General features: G+C 40.0%; 1 protein-coding gene across 22 annotated transcripts in view; it reads right to left on the reverse strand.

The window, feature by feature from the left end:
- CADPS2 (calcium dependent secretion activator 2) overlaps positions 1 to 21,061 on the reverse strand; it is a 423,223-nt gene that overhangs the window by 152,143 nt on the left and 250,019 nt on the right. For 15 of the 22 annotated variants that reach the window (XM_045576387.1, XM_036425542.2, XM_036425591.2 and 12 more), the window contains exons 9-12: positions 14,385 to 14,451; positions 5,359 to 5,467; positions 3,620 to 3,820; positions 418 to 426 (exon numbers count right to left, since the gene is read on the reverse strand). In XM_045576387.1, the coding sequence (XP_045432343.1) occupies positions 418 to 426; positions 3,620 to 3,820; positions 5,359 to 5,467; positions 14,385 to 14,451 (386 nt within the window). The remainder of the gene's footprint in view (positions 1 to 417; positions 427 to 3,619; positions 3,821 to 5,358; positions 5,468 to 14,384; positions 14,452 to 21,061) is intronic. The other 7 variants (XM_036425472.2, XM_036425625.2, XM_036425616.2 and 4 more) reach the window with 1 other exon arrangement.

Genomic DNA, 21,061 nt, shown 5'->3' on the forward strand with positions numbered 1-21,061 from the left:
AATTCAGGAGAACAAATGACTTAGCAACTAGTCCTTCCACTTAAATTCACCTACTGTGAATATTTTAGGTATAATTCTACCTATATTTAAAAAATTTTTTACTTAGTGAAAATAGTATTGGATACATAATTTAGCATTTTTTCATTTAACCTCACTGAGCATTTTTGTCTGTATGCTACTTTATCACCTTTATAGCCATTACCTTTATACCATATGAATGATAGATAACAGGTTGTTTCTATTGGGCAAAAATAGACATTTTGTTTCATAAACGGTAAAGTTAACCTATTTAGGTTTACTAGAAAAAAGGAGACTGACATTGTAAACAATGTCATGATACTCCTTTAGAAATTGTGTCATTACCACATTTTTATAGTGAAGCAAAAAACAAACAAAAAACCCTATGAAAATACTTACCCTTACCAGCTATCAGTCAGCAAAAAAATTAAAAAGCAAAGCATCGTTAAGTGGGTTAGGAACACATTTCTTTCTCTAACTAGTCAGACTAATTTTGTTATTTTCTTGCTGCCTACGAATGACTCTAAGAACTGTTCTCCCAAGAGAGCAGCGCTAGGCGGGACTGTCTGCAGTGGTCCACTGGCATCTCCAGGACAGGCCACACCCAGCATTCTCACTGGCATGAGGTAGAAACACATTTTTCTCCCTCCCTTCCTTCTTTTATTTCTTTATTTTTCCTCTTTAAAGAAAGATAAAACGGCAGAGTCTGCTCTAATGGAAAACTTACTACAAGCCTACAATACAAGAAAGCTGTCCTTAACCCAACTGAAACAGGTTGGTTTTTTAGAATGAACCTGATCAACACTGCCTTGACAGCACACATCTAATAGGAGAAGGTTTAGCCACAGAGAGATTGCACGGCGCTCTGAATCAATTGATCATCGGAGCCTTAATTCATTAATTCTGTATTGTACAGCCATGGCCTTAATTATCTGGGTTCGTAGTTCCTGACCACATTTCTTGCCTCTCTGTGCAAGACGGGTGACATCCATGAGCTCGGAACACTCCTTGGGTATTCTTAGCACTTAGGATGGCAACAAAAGTGAATGAGTGAGATATTTTTACAAAAATAATTTTCAAGTCATTGGAACTCAAGTGGGGATAATCCTTTCCGATTGGAACCATGACCTCTTGAACATTTGGAACTGTGTGGAGATCTGGTTGTCAGACCTAAGTGGGGGATGGGAGGGCGTACTCCTGGCATCTACTGGGTGGATGCTAGGGAAGATGCTAAACATCCTTTAATACACAGGACAGACCTTCCCCAATCCCTGAAACAAAGAATTATCTGGCCCAGAATGTTAAGTGCCAAGGCTGAGAAATCTTGTTCTAAGTTGAAATAATCACTATGCTTCTTTCTGGTCAGGATGGTATAATTAAAAACAGATTTACCCACCCTACTTGAAAGAACTAAAAATTAAATAGAAAAAAACAAAACTGTTCTCAAAACATTGGGCATCAGGCAAAGTAGGAGAGAGATTACTAAGCAATGGGAAACATGAGGTAAGCCCTGTAGTTCCTGCCCCCTCCCTTCAGGATTCACTTGAACCCTGATCACCTCAGCCAGTGAGGCAACCACGAGAGGCCAGGGGCAGAACCACTCTAAAGGATTGGAGGGGGCAGTGCCCATGCTCACACAGAGCCTGGAACAGCTCTTGTTCCCAATAGTCCGAATATAAAAACACAAAATTCAGGGCTCACTGGTTGAGTCCTTAAGAAGAATCTCGGTTCATGAGTGGGGAAATTAACCCTGGATTAGACCCTGTTGTTTAATTCCACCTACCAAAACTTAAAGGCAAAAGCTGAGAGGCTCCAACAATTTCCAAGGAACTTAATTTTAACTGTGTCTTAGAATAAAGGACAAGAACATTTTCATGAAGAAAACCATACCAACGAACATCATAATCAAACTGCTCAAAACCGGCACAAAGAGAAAAATTTCAAAGCAGCCAGAGGAAAAAAAATACACATTATATACAAAGGAGCAGACAAAAAAGATAGTACATTTCTCATTGGGGATGGTGGTGATGGTGGTGGGGGAAGCAACTTAGTTGAGAGTAGAACAAAATCTGTGAAGTAGTGAAAGAAAGTCTTTCAAAACAACAGTAAAAACTTTTTCACATGTAATATAGAATTTATCACTATAAGGCATGCAGTGCAAGAAAAGTCAAAGGGAGGCCTTCAAGAAGAAATAAAATATATCTCTGAGAAATGAGGAGCACCAGAAGTGGGTGAGTATATACCATTTCCCCATATTATTTAAATTTCTTTAAAAGGTAATTGTTTAAGGAATAATGATAATAGCAGTGCATTGTGGGATTTCCCACAGAGGTAGAAGTTGAATGTATGATCAGACTAGCTCAGAGGCCAGGAGGGAAGAAATGGAAGTCCATTTGTGTAGGGTCTACATACTATGCACCAAGTTATATCACATGATGATGGACTGTGGTAAGTTTAAAGTTATATTATTTATCCCCAAAGCACAAAAGTGCCTAGAGTTCATATTTCATCTGTAATTATTTAAAGTGCCTTTAAGATGTCCAGATGTGGTACTAAAGGGTGCCAAAAAGAAAAGGGAGTAGTTATTTGAAGCATAACAAGTAGGAAGAGAAAATGCACGTCAAGAAAATATTCCTCTAAAAAGAATCATCTTGTGAGTAAAAGGTGCTGATTGAAAAGTCACTGTTTGAGCTTAAATTTATAGACAAATGGATTTATTTCAGGAGAAACTAGAGAAATTTTACAAAGGAGTATAACAAATTAGAACATTTGGCCTAATGATTATAAAAGCCATGCTTGAAAATGTATCTATAGTTCCATAATTTGTTATTAATCACTTATAAATTTAAGTGACAAATATATTTTTTGTTTTGACTTATTAATTTTTAGAGAGATAAAGAGAAATATCAATTTGTTGTTCCACTTATGTTGCATCCATTGGTTGATTCTTATATGAGCCCTGACGGAGGAACAAACCCCTTGGCATATCAGGAGGATGCTCCAATCAATGGAGCAACCCCGCCAGGGCCAAAAAATATAATTCTTAATGATTTAAATTATAAAAATTGACATAAATATAAAGATATTTAGGGGGGAAAAAGTTGGCTTGATGACTTATTATTTTTTACCAATCTACAACAGAAAATAGCCCTGTTATCCTCTGAGTTATGAAGATCAAATCTAGAAAGTAATAGTTCATCATTTTGGCTTTCAGAAATCCTATCAATGCCAATTTCCTTTTGCAATACTTTATTTCTATAAAACACAGTTAAAACTTCTATAGGACACACAAGTACTTAAAACTACAAAAGTTAAAATAAAAGTTCTTTTGAGAAGTTTTGGCAAATGTTCTTAAATGGCTATTGCGATTCCCAGAGATACCCCAATGCTTGGCAAATTCATGATTGGAAACCATTTACTCTAGATCTGTGGGAAAAATTAGGTAACGAATTCTATGACTATTAAGATGGACTACTTTTATTCAATTAGGAATCAGTTCATTATGTAAACTATAACACTGAACAAATTTGCCTCAGATAATTTTATATCTCATTAAGGTTATTAATTGATAATCAAATTATTTTTTTAAAATAAAACTTACAAAGCTGAGCATCTGCTTGAAGAGTGCCTCCTTTGGGATTCAGCTTCTGGGTTTGAATTGCAGGAATGGGTTTGTAAGATTGACCTGTGGCCCTATACATGGCTTGAACCCATAATATTCTATCCTGTTCGTCGTCACTGGCAAATATCACGGTGTCTCCTTCTTTAACAGCGTTGAAGAACATGCGACCACCCTGAAGGCCTAGGAAGGAGAAAGACATCATTGAAGAGTCACACAACTGACAGGTTTTAATCTTGCTCACTAAGTGGTCTCATGGAAATGAATCGATTTGATACTAGCTGCTCAGTACTTTAGTTGAGGATCAAACCCATGATCCAAGAACTGGAAGAGAGACAGTAAGAGAAGGGATTAAATCTCCATATTGCTTTGCAAATTAAAAATAATTTAGGGAAATAAATATATTTCTTTAGGGAAATAAATAGTTCATGTCACAGTAGCATTGTGCAAGATATACAAGCCTACCCCATAGAAATGCATACTCTAGTCTGACGGTTCATGTCAGAGAAGTGCTAATCTGTAGGCATGCTTTTCATTCTTTATGCAGAACTATGTTTAGCTGGAAAAAAATACAGATAAGCAACAAAATACTTTCCATTATAAGGTATTTTATCTTTTGCAAAATTCTTTCACACAGAAGGTATTTTTCACTTTTTAAATGAATGCAAAATTAGTGCATGTGATCACAGATTTCTATTTTTAATCTCTATATATTAATTTCTCAATCTCTATATTTATTTACATTTTTCTTAGTATCACAATCTCCACATGTTGTTTCCTTCCCTCACTCCCTCACCAGCTTTAGTGACCAAGAGTCTAGAACTGGACCTAGTGTGAATATGGAGGGAGGGAAGAGAAGCACAGAATGTGGTGCTGGGGACAAAACTGGGAGAACATGTAATAATCCATTTGCCATTTCTTTCCCTATTTCTGTCTCATACATTTTGCTTTCCAGTAAAGACGTTTAAGTAAACATTGATGCTATTTCTCTTCTAATTTGTGTTAACAGTAACTTTTACATATTTCACGCTCGTACTAAGACAGAGATTTTCAACTGTGTGCTACAGGAATGTTTAAAACACGCAATACCTGACTACTGAGTCAAACGCACACTGACCTCTTTTCCCTTCCAGGGGTGTCGAACTCAATCAGAGAAGGGGCCAAAATCTAAAATCCAGCCTAAATCGCGGGCCGAATGGTTTAGTGAACAGTCATAAACTGTCATTGTGATGGAAACGCAGCGGAGTGCAGTGATGACAGCGCGGTGCGGGCCACATTGCAAGGCCTGGCGGGACGGATTTGGCCCGCGGGCCTTGTGTTTGACACATGTGCCTTAGACTGTAACATTAAAACATGACAACAGCCAACACAACAGTAGCCATCCTGTGGGAAGCACATCTATTTTTTTTTGGGGGGAGGGGGGTTAGAATAGCAAAAAAATTTTTTTTTTTAGTGTGCTGCAGAATTTTAGTAAGTAGTTTATGTGTGCTGTGAGATGAAATAGGTTGAAAATCTCTGCACAAAGATAACAGGGATGATGAATATGGCTACCGTGAAGTAGCCCCCAAAAAGATACAGTTTGCTTTTCATAATGCCTGTCCAGGAATATAAATGAAATATGCATCCCAGTCATTGAGTGGAGACTGTAGAACAGAGATGGACTGTTTTTGAGATTTTGATGAATAGTGAATGGCTGGGCAAGAGGTTCAACGCAGAGTTACCTGGGTGGGGATCCGTGTAATCCACCGTGTATCCTTCCAGCTGCATCAGTTCCTGTGGCTCAGACTTCTTTTCTCTGTAGCTGCACATCGCAAAGGTGTACTGGCTGACCTGCGCGAGAAAGAAGTTTGAACGAAATCTGTCTTTTAGATGTTTCTGACTCTTTGCCCAAATAGAACATAACATTATTCTCCTATGAAGAATTAAATGTTAGTGCGTTTCAAAACCGAGCTCCAAGATGAAGGCGCCTTTCACCTGTCGGCTTGCCGTTGTACCTTCCACACTGTGGCCGGCATTTCCCAGTCAGTGAGCCACTAGTCAGGATGCTGGGATGCTAATAGGAGCATCCTAAAAAAGGACTCATGTTAAAAACAAATGGAAATTGCTGGGTTAAACAAAGATAAGCAGGCTTCTTTTACCACAGGCTTTATGTCCTTTAATAAGCTAACCTACGCCGTGAGTCTCTAGGAGTGAGATATATTAGGAGTATTTGCAAACTTCTATGACAATGGGACTTCCCTTTCAATTGTACTTTCTTCAAAACTTTTAAGTGAAAAAGATCTCAATAAAAGTTGGGAATTCACAGGTCCGCCTGCAAAATCCACAGGAAGATCTGGCGTGCAGTAAGTGTTAGGTAGGGCTGAGACCTCCTCTCTCTCTGCATTCTTCCGCTCAGGTCAACTGGCCTCCGGCTATGCTGCCTGGCGGAGGTAGGCCATGCTTTGGGCAGCTCTGCACACTCCATAACTGCTCCAGCTGGGGTCACCACCCCTGTGGGCCAACCACTGCAGCCAACGGGGGACAAAAGTACTAGTATTAGCCCTGTTTGGGTCAAGAGCTGACATGCTACAATAGGCAGGCCCTTGGAAGTCCCCTCTCCTACTCCTCCCTCCAAAGAATAGGGGAGGTGCTGCTTCCCAGCAGGAGAAAAAAAAATGTTGGTGCATCAGTAAAATCTAAATTGCAAAATACCTTACCACACAGGATTCCACGAAAAACAACTTGGTTATTGTGAATTATATCTCTTTTCACTTTGAAACATGACATGAAACTAAGGAAACATAAGACCATCTCTCAACAGACAAACATTACTTCAAGAGGACTCCAAAAACCTAATCTATACTAATAAAAGGGTAATATGCTAATTAGACCAGATGTCCTTCTGGACACAGCCATGGTGGCAGGGCTGAAGCAGAGGTGGTTAGGAGCGATCAGGCTGACAGGAGGGCATTTGGGGGTGATCCAGCTGGCAAACAGAGTGGTTAGGGGTGATCAGGCAGGCAGGTGAGCGGTTAGGAACCAGTGGTCCCAGATTGTGAGAAAGATGTCCCATAGGGACCAGGCCTAAACCGGCAGTCAGACATCCCCCAAGGGGTTCCAGATTGGAGAGAATGCAGGCAGGCTGAAGGACATCCTTCCCCCCAACCCCAGTGCATGAATTTCGTGCACTGGGCCACTAGTTATAACAGAAGAAGCAATGACATCAAGTACAGTAGAATTTAGAAACTGTATATAATGGTCCATAGCCATTAAAGAGATATGACAGATTTTATTCTCTGGATATGAAACTATTTCTAAGATATCTTATAAGATAAAGAGCAGGTTAAAAACAAAAATACAGCCAAAACCGGTCTGGCTCAGTGGATAGAGCGTTGGCCTGCAGACTGAAGGGTCCCGGGTTCGATTCCAGTCAAGGGCATGTACATTGGTTGCGGCTGGTCGATGTTTCTCTCTCATCTCTGTTTCTAGCTCTCTATCCCTCTCCCTTCCTCTCTGTAAAAAAAAATCAATAAAATATTTTTAAAAAATTCAGAGTGTAATTTCACAGTATATACTATGCATACACAAATAGAAAGGGTATTTACAAAATATTAATAATGGCTACTATTGGATGGAGACATTATAGGTTATTATAAATTACTAAAGGCCTGGTGCATGATTTCGTGGGTCCCTTGGCTGTCCAGTGATCAGGACTGATAAAGGGGGATGGGGTGACGGCCAGCTAGCTAAGGGGGTGGGGGCGCGCGAAGGGAAGAGGGGTCATGGGAGGTTGGCCGGCTATGAAAGGTTGGCTGTGGGAATGCACTAACCACCAGGGGGCAGCTTCTTTGTTGAGCGTCTGCACCCTGGTGGTTAGTGTACATCATAGCAACTGGTCGGACTGGTAGTTCAGTTGCTTATGCTTTTATTTATCTAGATTTTTTTCAGTATTTTGAGTTTCCCCCCCGAAAAGATTATGAATTATTTTAATTTATAAAAAGTACAGCGAGTTCCACTTTGGAAAACAAGCAAACAAACAAACCCTTGTTTGGAAAGAGTGAGGCTAATAACTTGAGACACTTGTGGTTCCTGCTACTCTGAAGGTTTTCTTTTCTTTTTCACCTCACAGATTGCCGATGAACTTACTTTTTACCTGTCTATGCCTGAGGCTTGCAGATAAAACCCAGTGGTTTACACAGTGGTTTGTTATTAAAGAAGGCTTCAGTTTTGTTTTGTTTTTTGTGGGGGAAAAAAAGGTCTGATTGTGAGGTTTTTCTTGGGGGTTGGTGTTGCCCAGCCATTCTATTACTTGTTCTAAAAAGAAGATCATTCTCGCTGGGACCGGTTTGGCTCAGTGGATAGAGCGTCGGCCTGGGGACTGAAAGGTCCCGGGTTCGATTCCGATCAAGGGCATGTACCTTGGTTGCGGGCGCATCCCCAGTGGGGGGTGTGCAAGAGGCAGCTGATCGATGATTCTCTCTCATCGATGTTTCTAACTCTCTATCCTTCTCTCTTCCTCTCTGTGAAAAATCAATAAAATATATTATATATATAAAAAAAAGATCATTCTCTTACCAAGAACAGTAACTTAGTCCAAAGTCCAGTGGGGGGTGTGCAAGAGGCAGCTGATCGATGATTCTCTCACATCGATGTTTCTAACTCTCTATCCCTCTCTCTTCCTCTCTGTGAAAAATCAATAAAATATATTATATATATATAAAAAAAGATCATTCTCTTACCAAGAACAGTAACTTTGAGACTTAGTCCAAAGTCTCACTATTCTTCCATAAAGTGGTTTAATGCAGTGCTATCTTTAAAACAGGATCAGATACTTCAAACGTAAATAGAAATATAATAATATTCTAACATGTATATATACCTCACCCATTTTTTTTAATCATAACTTTTTGTGTATTTATAACCTTTAAGAGTTTTTTAAAAAAATGTTTTATTTATTTTTTTTAGAAAGAGAAGAAGGGAGAGGGAGAGAGAGAGAACAACATTGATAAGAGAGAGAAGCAGCTATTGCCTCCTGTACGCGCCCTGAGTAGGAATTGACCGGAAACCTGCATATCTGCCCTGACGGGGAATCAAGCTGTGACTTCCTGGTTCATAGGTCAATACTCAGCCACTGAGCCAAGCCAGTTGGACTGGTAAAAAAAGTTTGAATTTCACTCTTGTTTTTCTTCAGATGAGGTAGTTTGAGTGATTTGGTTTGTTCAAAGAGAGAAACAAGAGAAAAAAATATCTGGTTATTTAGCATAAGATGAACTAATGACGGCTATTTTTAGAGAAAGGGCTGCCTGTCTTTCCTATGCTGTTCTTTATGTCTGATAACTCTGTTCTCTGGTTTATTTCAAGATCTTTAGAGGTACTCCATAAACCCCCACCCCCAAAAAAACATCCAGTAGCTTTAGAGGAAATGCTAATTTTTAGAAGCCACGTTGATTTAAATGATAAAGTATTAAATGCTTATTTTATTTCATTCTTCTTTTAATATTCAGTTAATTTTAACATCTCAAAAGTCACTAGACCCACCCGAATCCGTCACAGATCCCTGGGCCTCCAGTCTAATGGAGAGTGCAGCTGGAGAGGAACAAAACACCAACGACCGGCAAAGCCGTCACTGGCAATTAAGAAACCCGACCTGGGAGATGACCGAACACATGCAGTTTGGCTTTCAAATACGTTGGTTCCAGAAGCAACTTCCTATTTCCAGAAAACGGTGCTGCCTTTTGTGCTTCTTTGGATTCCTCTGTAGGGGTGACGAACTCAATCAGAGAAGGGGCCAAAATCTAAAATCCAGCCTAAATCGCGGGCCGAATGGTTTACTGAACAGTCATAAACTGTCATTGTGATGGAAACACAGCGGAGTGCAGTGATGACAGCGCGGTGCGGGCCACATTGCAAGGCCAGGCGGGACGGATTTGGCCCGAGGGCCTTGTGTTTGACACATGTGCTCTAGTGTCTCCAATGACTTTCACTTGTGCCCTTCTCTTTTGCAAGGTCATGCTAAATCCCACTCCTGAGGCAGAGCCCATACACAGTCTGCAGGGCCAACTCAAGGGAACCATCGGGATAGTGCTAACACCTTGTAGCTGTCCCCTGGCAGGCAGTATCCAGATGAAGGGTAATGTGGAGAAGTTACACTCTGAAAAAAATGTCAACGTCGGTTGGCACTAACAGTTAAACGAAGCTGCTGAAAGACAAACAACAGGGACCAGGAGGTCACCCAGCCCACTGTGCTCCTCCTTGGAGGCAGTCTGCGGCCCCATCACCACATGCCAGGGAGTGAAAGAGTGACAGGTGGTCTGACCTATTCTGATCTGGTCTTTGTTTTCTCCTCTAAGTTTTCTAGTATATTACTGAACAAAGCTTACATACTATACTACACCGCAATGAAAAATCCTCTCAGCAAAAGGCAGAGCAATGATATACACTCAATGTCCTTAACCCAATCGGCTCTTAACAACTCCAAAAATAATGGATTTGCTGAGAATTGTGGGATTTAAACTGACTTAAATCTGAGGGCAGCAGCATTAAATCAGGGTCTGACATCATGACCTATGACAGGCCACTGTAACGGAAGTTGCTCAGGCCCCACGAGGTGTCGGTACCTGGTCTGGGCAAGTTCCCATTTTGTTTCAATTGCCAACCTGTTCAACACCTGCTCATGTCCACATGGTGAGGAGCTAGCTATGAGCTTTTAGAGACCACAGCGTTCAGGTTAGCAGGCTGTATTCCTGCTGCAGGGATCATGTTAACAGCTGGCAGCTTAGCAACTGCCACCGTCTAATTTCAGTAAAGATTAAGGCTTAAAATCCTTAGCTGGAAACGCTCCTAGCAGAGGCCAAAGGTGCTGGTAGAATTTTTTTTTTTAATCTCATAGTTTAATTTAATCAAAGAAAATGAATATATCTTCAAGAGCATGATGGGTTTAGGGGAACGATATATTTATTGTCTCAACTGAATGGCATAAAAAGACTTAGCAATCAGAGTATATGAATTGGAAAGAGAAAAGGCAGTCTTTTAAAAACAATGTTCAGAGCTATTCAGATATATGCATTTATTTTTACAAATGCTTAGTTTCTTCTCATAGTAGCTTATAAGGAAGATAATATCCTTAGTTTCATGGAGCATATATTCTAGAAAAGGTTAAAGAGATAATAAAAAATAAATATGAAAGTAAAAATAATTTTGAGAGAGATAAATGCTCTGAGAAATATAATGTGATAGGAGTGAGCTGAGGGGTGATCTAGATCGGGAGGATGGAAGACACCCATTGGAAGTGGCATGTGACCTGATCCCTAAAATGGGAAGCCAGAATGGGCCACCATAAAGAAAATGAAAGCCAGCTAGCCAAGCTTCAACTCGGTTACACAACAACAAACAACAACAAGGGATTTAAGTCAAGGGATTTGCATAGAAATCACATTTAAAAAGCACACCCATATTATACATTTAGTGGAGATATATTTGGAGAGCAGGGCTGATGACGTGGAAGTGCTAAACTCTAATTATTGGCATTTATCTGGGCACAGAATGGTACGCGTTAAAGGTTCTGCTCAGTAACAGGCAGGGATACAGCAGAGAGGAAACCAGGGGCCAGAATATGCAGGACCTTCTCTAGATGATGATCAGGGGTATTTTAAGCTTAAGGGGAAGTCATGGAAAGATTTAAGGAGCAACTTGGCAAAATAAGAGTTATGTTCAAGTAGATTATTCCGGCAATGAGAAGATTGTAAGGAGAATGGCGGAAAGTGGAAGCAGAGAGAACTTGGAGGCTGTGTGAAGGACGTAGGGGTCCCGTTGTATGGGAGAGAATATTTGCCAATGATATTTCAGTTTAAGGGTTAATTTCCAAAATATATAAATAATTCATGCAGTTTAACAAAAGGAAGACAAACAGTCCAATTTAAAAATGGGCAGAGTAGACATTTCTCCAAAGAGGATTAAACCCCCCCCCCCAAAAAAAAACCAGGACTGATCTAATAAAGTCTAATTTTCTTATTAAAGCAATCAGTATATTAGATATGCTTTTGCCTATTGTCACTTAACCCATCTCCAATAAATATATGTAGCAATTGAGCTCCTGGATAATTACCAAAGGCGTTGAAAACCTATATCCACACACAAAAATCTGCACATGGATGTTTAAAGTAACTTTATTCATAATTGCTAAAACCTGGAAACAACCAAGATGTCCCTCAGTAGTTGAATAGATAAATAAACTGTGGTTCATCCAGACAATGGGATATTATTCAGTGCTTTTAAAAAGTGAGCTTTTAAGCTATGGAAAAACCTTAAATGCATATTTCTAAGGGAACGACCTCAATCTGAAAAGTCTATATACTGTCTGACTCCAACCATATGACATTCTAGAAAAGGAAAACTACAGAGACAATAGGAAAGACCAGTGGTTGCCCGGTGAAGAAGGAGAATGCAGAGGCAGAGCACAGAAGACTTGTAGGACAGTGGAAACCTCTGCATGGTATTATACTGATGAATACGTGTCATTTTATAATTATCCAAATGTACATAATGCACAGCACCAAGAGTAAGCCGTAATGTAAGCTATGGACTTAGGACAATCATGGATGTGTCAATGTCAGTTCCTCCTTGGTAATGAATGTATCAAGTGATGTTGATAATAGGAGAGACTGCATGTATGGGGGCAGGAGTTATATGGGAAATCTCTGTACCTTTCTCTCAATTTTTAACCTAAAGGTGCTCTTAAAAATTAAGTCTTACATAAAAAAGGAAAAAAAAAAAGAGTTTCTTGTAAAACTCTATGCTTGTTAAGAATCAGCTGGGGCCGAAACCGGTTTGGCTCAGTGGATAGAGCGTCGGGCTGCAGACTGAAAGGTCCCGGGTTCGATTCTGGTCAAGGGCACGTACCTTTGGTTGTGGGCACATCCCCAGCGGGGGGTGGGGGGGGTGCAAGAGGCAGCTGGTCGATCTTTCTCTCTCATTGACGTTTCTCACTCTCTATCCCTTTCAATTCTTCTCTGTGTAAAGTCAATAAAATATATTAAAAAAAAAAAAAAAGAATCACCTGGGAGTGTTTATGCCAGTAACATAAGGTACTGAAATTATGGAGTTAAGTTTCTAAATAAATGCATGAAATATGACTATGAAAAAGAAGCTGCTGTTTCTATGAAAAATCAGTTAATTACTTTAGAAAGACTTGATAAAGACAAGTCACCAACATAAACTTGTCAAATTAGATGTAGATATAGCTGGGAATAAAATCAAAATGTCCAGAAAGATCTGCACTCAAACTGCTGGGTAAATGCATTTTAGTTCTTGTGCCAATATGAATAAATTAAATCTGTAAACCAAAGAACATGACGTACAGGTGGGGTTTTGGAAGACAGATCAACAAGAACTTCAAACGGTGCCCTTACTCAAAGAAAATGCATGGGCTTCATATCAAAAGATTGTCAGTGTGAGTGCACCTGTGTGTACCACTTTGATTGAATTAGTTAAAGGGTCAATGGAGGGAAGGGGAAGTAGGTAATACTTTCAACAATAAAGATTTTTAAAAAATAAATAAAAAATTATATAAACTTATAACTAAATAAATCATATTAAAAACAATGGTAATACATACTAAAAAAAAAATACTGGTTCTAATCACACAAGAAAACGTTACATGTTAGCCATTAAAAATAAAAGATAGACTGGCTGCAATGTAGATAAAACTATTTTTGACTAAATTTTTTAAATTATTTTTCATGAAATTTCTATGCCATATGGCAAATAATTTATTTAGCAATTGATAGGTGGATATACTGCTAGAAGATATCTAGAAAATGACAAATTTCCTTCCTTGGCATTTCATCATATCATCCTGATTTAGATCATTTAAGCTTGCTTAATGTGTGGGTAGGAATCAATTAGTTTTGTGTTAAGTTTTTTATATTAAGAATTTAAAAAATGAGGTTTTTAATATATTCCCATTGGAAATAAAATACCTTAGGCTTATCATAGAATAAAATGACTACTACTCAGAAAGTTATTCTTTACTGCAAATTTAACTTATTGAATATATTTATGAGCGAATGTTATCCATGATTAAAAAGAACAAAACATAAATCCACAAAACCAAAGTGTCAGCCAAACTATATATTCTAGTGAGGGTCTACATTCAGAATCCTATCGCAAACAACCTACCAGTCAAGTGATTTAAAGACATAACTATGTAAGCAAGAGACATATATGGCACATCTGTATAAAATGAGTGATTTTGTGTATGTTTACCTTTAAAATGTCAGAATGATAACTGGTACTCAAGGTATTATTTGATAATCCAGAAGACCTTCCAAATCTTTTCAGGGGACCTATGAGGTCAAAACTATTTTTATAATATTCAGGCACCCTCTGCCTTTTTCACAGCTATTCTCTCATGAGGGTACAGTGGAGTTTTCCAGAGGTTAAATTTGACCCAATATTCAACAGATTGAGTGTAGGAGCTGACATAAAAATCCAGCTGCTTTCTATCAAAGCAGACACTAAGGAGATGTACAAAATATGAAGGCCATTCGTGTCACTAAATAGTTTGGTTTGGAAAACAGCTGCTATATATAAAAATGTAATTTGTGTTAGTAAGTCATGAACTTACTACTTTTATTTTAAAATAAATACTTAAACTTTACTTCAATTTTAATTTTTAATACATTAAATATTGGTAGATATAACCCACAAAAAGAAAAGTTAGAGAGCTGCTCTCTTAGAGCAATTAAGTAGCAGGAAGACATTCACTAACCTGAACAAGAACAAAGTAACGTTTTTTCCATCTTTTCCAAACCTTCTGTCCAAGGGCATACAGGTACCTGGTAAGAAAAAACAAACAAGAAAAGCAACTTCACATGTGTGATCATATTCCGTCCACCCATTTTTATCCTTGAGATCAGCCTGCTAAAGCCAAAGTCTAGTTAATTTGGAATCTGAGACATAGGCAGCTTCAGTATTACAAAATGTCTGAACTTATTCTAGGTTCCTGAAAGGCAACTGATTTATGTAGTTTACCAACTTAGTTCACACCACAAATTGAATGAAGTTGGAGTTAGAAAGGATAATCAGGGAACCAGGAGAAACTTTATTCTTATACATACTTCTCAGGAGAGACAAAGACTAGGGATAAGAATAGAGTACTAAATGTTTCAGCTGTCAGTGTGGCCTGTGAGGACCCAGATGTAAACACCCAGGGTGAAGGGAAGGGTTATTGTCCAGCAGAATGACCCAGAAATGTGCCTGCACCAATTTAGCATCCATGTCCTCAACGACCAAATGAAAGGATGGGTGTTGCCGATTTCTAAGGTCTGGGTCAGCCCCATAATTTGGGGGTTTACCAGATTTATAGGATCATCTTGCTACTAATTTCCCTAACTATGAAATTCTGATAACAATGAAGGCGACATGGTGTAATTTAACATGGTTTCAATCAAGGCTTTTGTTTAACTCTGCAATGCTATTAGCAATGTGAATTAAAATGATTAAAGTAGTCAATCATTTGAAAATAGAACTTATATTCTTACTGAATATACAGATGTAAGCTTAAGTATCAAGGAAAAAGAGAAATTAAAAATTAATCAAGGGAGAGCACATCATGGAGAGCTATTTTAAAATTATACCACAAAACTCCATACACACACACCTCCTATAAAACTAGAAAACATTGTTAAAACTTTAAAATATGCCTAAGAGAAGCTTAATTTTTTAAATTAAAGTAAGTTTTTTCAATATTTTATCACAATCTCTTTTTTCTAGAGTGAAGGTTTAACATTGTACATGCTGTTCAAATGAACCCAATTTATATACAGAAAAGCACTGCAGCTGATAGTTTATTTAAGGACTTAGAGAAGTGGTTCTCAACCTTTCCAATGCCTCCACTCTTTAATATAGTTCCTCATGTTGTGGTGACCCCCAACTATAAAATTATCTTCGTTGCTACTTCATAACTATAATTTTGCTACTGTTATGAATCATAATGTAAATATCTGTGTTTTCTGATGGTCTTAAGTGACACCATCAAGCTAGCGGTTCTCAACCTGTGGGTAAGACCATCAGAAAACACAGATATTTACATTACCATTCATTAACAGTTCATCAACGGCATTAAAAAGGTTGAGAACCACTGACTTAGAGTCTCTAGACTTCCACAATATTGAGAACTGAGATCGTGGCTTCAACTTTTAGTTTCTTTCTCTCATGCAAAACAAAGCAAACGTACTGCTGTCCCCTCTTTGCAATGTAATAGGGGCTGTTGGCTGAGGTGTGTTGAAATGGACAGGCACTCGAATCCACCGTTAGCACAGTGCAATAGAGATCACTTTTCCGCAGGCTAGTGGGGAGTGCTCCAGCCTGACATCCTGGAGTTTATTAGGGAAATCATTAGCATGCCACATGGATACACAGAATAGTGTTGCTCACGTTACTGAAAACACCACAACTTAAGTGTCCGACAGCAGGTGAGTCATTTAAGAAAAATGGCACATGCATAGAAATACCACGCTGCCACTGAGGTTATGTTTTTGGTAAAATTAGCAACACAAAGACTATCTCACCGTAGAACACTATGTGAAAAGAAAAGATTCAAATCTACAAGTGTAGGTAATGGTTTGGAATTTGTAAAACATATATATGAAAGAAATACTTGAGAATATTAGTAATAGTTATCTTGCAGAGGTAGGATTTCAGATGATTCAAGTTTCCGTCTTTAGTCTCTGTATTTTATAAATTTTCAGAATCAAACACACAAAAAAGGATGAAGTGATTAAAAGTCAAAATAAAAACATACCTAACTAGAAAGCATCCCCCTCACTGCCCAAATCAATTATTAATAGATATTTTCCTCCAGATGCATCAGCTAGCCAAAGTGATTGGAAAATTCGTATTTGGCTCTCACAATACCCTTAATGCTGTATCATCTGCGCTTGCACATGTCATGGGAACTCAGTTACTGACAGAGACAACTTCCGCTCCTGTTCCCACCTGCTCACGCTGGTCTCCTGAGGTCCCCAGAAGCCCTTGGCCCCACCTTTGCTCTACCCTCTGATTTCTTGCCTGTGAGTCTGGTGAAAGGTGTTGAGCTGCTCTCTTTCTGTCTTTCCTATGCAATTCCCCTCTCCTGAAATGCACATACCTAACCTCTTGTTACAGGGTTAACAGCGATGACCTTGGGAGCTACATACTGTGGACACAACAGATGCCCTCTGTAAAAGGGCAGTAGCAAGATGTGCGCCCAATAGCTGCCTGAGAGCCACAGAGGCCATTTGGAATGACCTTTGCCTGTGACCACAGCCTGTTTCTCCGCTCCCTCAAAGCATCTCACTTAGCATGTTGCGGGCATCTGGGTCATACATAACTGAAAGTGAATATTGAAACACAGGCCATCAACACCACAAGCAAGTCAAGGGTAAGCCTTGCTGACAGGGAAGGTACTGCAGAAGGAATAATACTGTTAGCTGCAACATCATTCGAAACGATGGCTCAACAAATCTGGCATGAAAATGGAAGACGCAAAGCAGAGAGGCGGGTGGATGCATAAACGTGCACACCAGAAGATGTTCCAAGGTAGGATAAAGGACAACTCGAGACTGGAAGGTAAGCATTTGAATGTTTTGGGATATTTTGGGGCTTTGGGGTATTTGGGCTGAGGAACGATAAAAAAGAGCTCAACTGAACATGAACAGAAGTCATAATTGACCTAATGTATCTAGAAAGTAACTGGTCAAAAGAGTGTTAGTCTTGCATAAAAAAAGAAATGACATTCAATAAAGATTAACTGCATAAAGGAAATGTTAGTTTCTGTCCTTTCATTTTCATATTAGCCAGACAAAACTTTAATGTACAGCAAATGGAGTAAATAAAGTACACCAGAAAAGATAACTACACTGAATAAAACACATCAAACTTTAGTATTTTACCCGAAACCGGTTTGGCTCAGTGGATAGAGCATCGGGTCAGAGGACTGGAAGGTCTCAGGTTTGATTCCGGTTAAGGGCATGTACTCTCGTTGCGGGCACATCCCTGGTAGGAGGTGTTCAGGAGGCAGCTGATCGATGATTCTTTCTCATCGATGTTTCTAACTCTCTATCCCACTCTCTTCCTCTCTGAAAAAAATCAATAAGATATATTAAAAAAAAAAACCTTTAGTATTTTAACTTACTTGATGAGTTCTGGAATTAGGTATCACGTACCACTGTTTAGCTGTGCTTTTCCCCCCACTGGTATAAAAGCAGATTCTTGGCACAATAGACACACTTACAGTTGAGTGAAGGATAAAGAAAAAAGATTTTCATTAATATTATTTAAGAGCAAAATCTCAAAACCATCAAAGAATCAAACAGTAAGAAATGATAAAGCTGTCATGAAAAGTGATTCCAAAAAAAGAATATGAAAAAAAAGAATGATATAGAAGAATTATTATGTTAAGTTAAAAAAAAAAAAAAGGCAGTTGCATGAGCTTATAGTATATGTATGGAAAAATACCTCAAAAGTAGTAGCAAAATAAACTTGAAAAACATTTGATAACACAAAATAGAAAAAGTAATACAAAATAATTTGGCTGGTGAGATTAAATGTAAATTGTAAATTTCATATTCATTATGCCTTTTTACATTTCCACATTTCTACATTGAGCATGTCTTCCAATTTTTAAAAACTAATGTTTATTTTTTTGTTACTGCTTCATGAAATCTGATTTCACCCAATAAAGACATAGAGAACAAGAAGTGCATTTGTCATCCCGTAGAGAGACCACTCTAGTGTGTTAAGATCTGTTGGTGGGTCTGCTCTGCAGCTGTATTATTTCTGAATATATATATGCACACACACTAGAGGCCTGGTGCATGAAATTCGTGCACCTGAGATGTGTGTCCCCCAGCCCAGCCTGCACCCTCTCCAATCTGGGACCCCTCGGGGGGCAGTCGAACATCCCTCTCACAATCCAGGACTGCTGGCTCCCAATTGCTCGCCAGCCTGCCTTCCTGATAGCCCCTAATCACTTCTGCCTGCCAGCCTGATCACCCCCTAACCACTCCTCTGACAGTCTGATTGCCCTGAATTGCCTTGCCCTGCAGGGCTGGTCACTGCTAACTGCCCTCCCCTGCAGGCCTAGTCTCCCCCAACTGCTCTCCCCTGTAGGCCTGGGTCCCCAACAACTTCCCTCCTCTGCCAACCTGGCCACCCCTAATTGCCCTCCTCTGCAGGCTTGCTCGCCCCCAACTGCCCTCTTTTGCAGGTCTGGTTCCTTCCAACTGCCCTCCCCTGCTGGCCATCTTGTGTCCACATGGGGGCAGCCATTTTGTGTACTGGAGTAATGGTCAATTTGCATATTATTTTTTTATTCTCGATAGATAGGATAGAGGCCTGGTACAAGGGTGGGGCCAGCTGGTTTTCCCTGAAGGGTGTGCCAGATCAGGGTGGGGGTTCTCTTGGGGTGTGGGGTAAGCCTGGGTGAGGAGCCTGTGGTGGTTTGCAGGCTGGCCATGCACCCCTGTGACCTAAGAGGAGACGCTGGATTCTTGGATTTATTTATCTTCTATAATTGAAACTTTGTAGCTTTGAGCAGAGACCAAGGCCAGCCAGGAAGTTTGGCTTCCTCCATTGCCACAGATACCCAAGCCTCCTGCTCGCTCTGTGGCTGCAGCCATTTTTGTTGGGATTCATTTATCTTTTATAATTGAAACTTTGTAGCCTTGAGCGGAGGCCTGGGCTGGCCAGGGTGTGCAGGAAGCTTGGCTTCCTCAATTGCCGGAGAAACCCAAGCCTCCTGCTGGCTCCATGGCTATAGCCATCTTGGCTGGGTTAATTTGCACACTCGCTCTTGATTGGCTGCTAGGCGTGGCTTGTAGGTGTAGTGGAGGTATGATAAATTTGCTAATATGCAAATTGACTGGGTGGCTGAACAACCAGTCATTATGATGCACACTGGCCACCAGGGGGCAGGTGCTCAATGAAGGAGCTACCTCCTGGTTGTCAGTGTGCTCCCACAGTGCCACTCAGCCAGAAGCCATGCTTATGGCTGGTGAGCATAGCAGTGGTGGCGAGAGAGGGTCTAAGTCAAGGGATCCTGGACTACAAGAGGGTGCAGGCCAGGCTAAGGAATGCACCCCCCATCTGCCCAGTGCATGAATGTCATGCACCAGGCCTCTAGTATATACATATTTGTTATTCCTCACCCAAAGATATTTTTCCATTAATTGTTAGGGAGAGTAGAAAAGAGAGGAAAAGTCAGAGAGAAACATCAATGTGAGAGAAACCCATCGATTGGTTGCCTCCTGCACGAGCTCAGACTAGGGCCTGGGCTGGGGAGGATCTTGCAACCAAGGTACATGGCCTTAACTGGAATCAAACCTGGGACCGTTTGATCTGCAGGCTGATGCTCTATCCACTGAGCCAAACTGGCTAGGGCTGAAAATATATATATCCACCGTATTTTTCGGACCATAAGACACACTTTTTTTCCCCCAGAAGTGGGGGGAAAAAGTCCCTGCGTCTTATGGTCCAAATATAGCCTACACATATACTTTAAAAAAAAGTTTTTTTACTTGCCTGGCTCTGTGTGGTCTCTGTGTGCTTGCCCGGCTCTAAAATGGTTCTAAATGCTGCTGTTTACTTTACAGGGTTGATTACATGTGTTTATGACTGTGATGTTGGGTTTTAATGCACATAAAATATTTTAGGACACTATTTGTTTCAGAATCTTTTTTTCTTCATTTCCCTTCTCTAAAAACTGGTGCGTCTTATGGTCCGGAGTGTCTTATGGTCCGAAAAATACGGTGTGTGTGTGTGTGTGTGTGTGTGTGTGTGTGTGTGTGTATATATATATTAGAGGCCCAGTGCATGAAATTCATACACTCGGAGGCAAGGGAGGTCCTTCACCTGGGCCTGCTCCCTCTCTTGTCTGGGAGCCCTCAGGGGATGTCCAACTGAAGGCTTAGGCCCATTCCCCACAGGAAAAGGCTCCTGCCACCAGCACTGCACTTGCCAGCCATGAGCCCAGCTTCTGGCTGAGCAGCGCTCGCACTCTGGCTGTGCACTGACCACCAGGGGTCAGCTTCTGCGTTGAACACCTGCACTCTGGTGGTCAGTGCACATCATAGCGACCAGTTGTTCCACCGTTTGGTAGATTTACATACATATTAGTCTTTTATTATACAGGATATTCAGCCATCTTGATTGTATGATTAACTTAAATAAAAACAAGAAAGTTTGCCCTGGTCAGTATTTCTCAACAGTTAAGAGTCTCAGTCAAATACCAAAGGGTCCCAGGTTGATTCCTGGTCAAGGGCATGCATATTGGTTGCACATTTGATCCTGGGCCCCAGAGGTAAGTGTGAGAGGCAAATGGTCTATGTGTCTCTTATATCGATGTTTCTCTCCCTCTCAGCTCTTTCTCTCCTGACTCCCCTTCCACTCTCTCTAAAAATCAAAGGC

The sequence above is a fragment of the Pipistrellus kuhlii genome, unplaced genomic scaffold (assembly GCF_014108245.1).
Source record: "Pipistrellus kuhlii isolate mPipKuh1 unplaced genomic scaffold, mPipKuh1.p scaffold_m20_p_10, whole genome shotgun sequence".
Classification (NCBI taxonomy): domain Eukaryota; kingdom Metazoa; phylum Chordata; class Mammalia; order Chiroptera; family Vespertilionidae; genus Pipistrellus; species Pipistrellus kuhlii.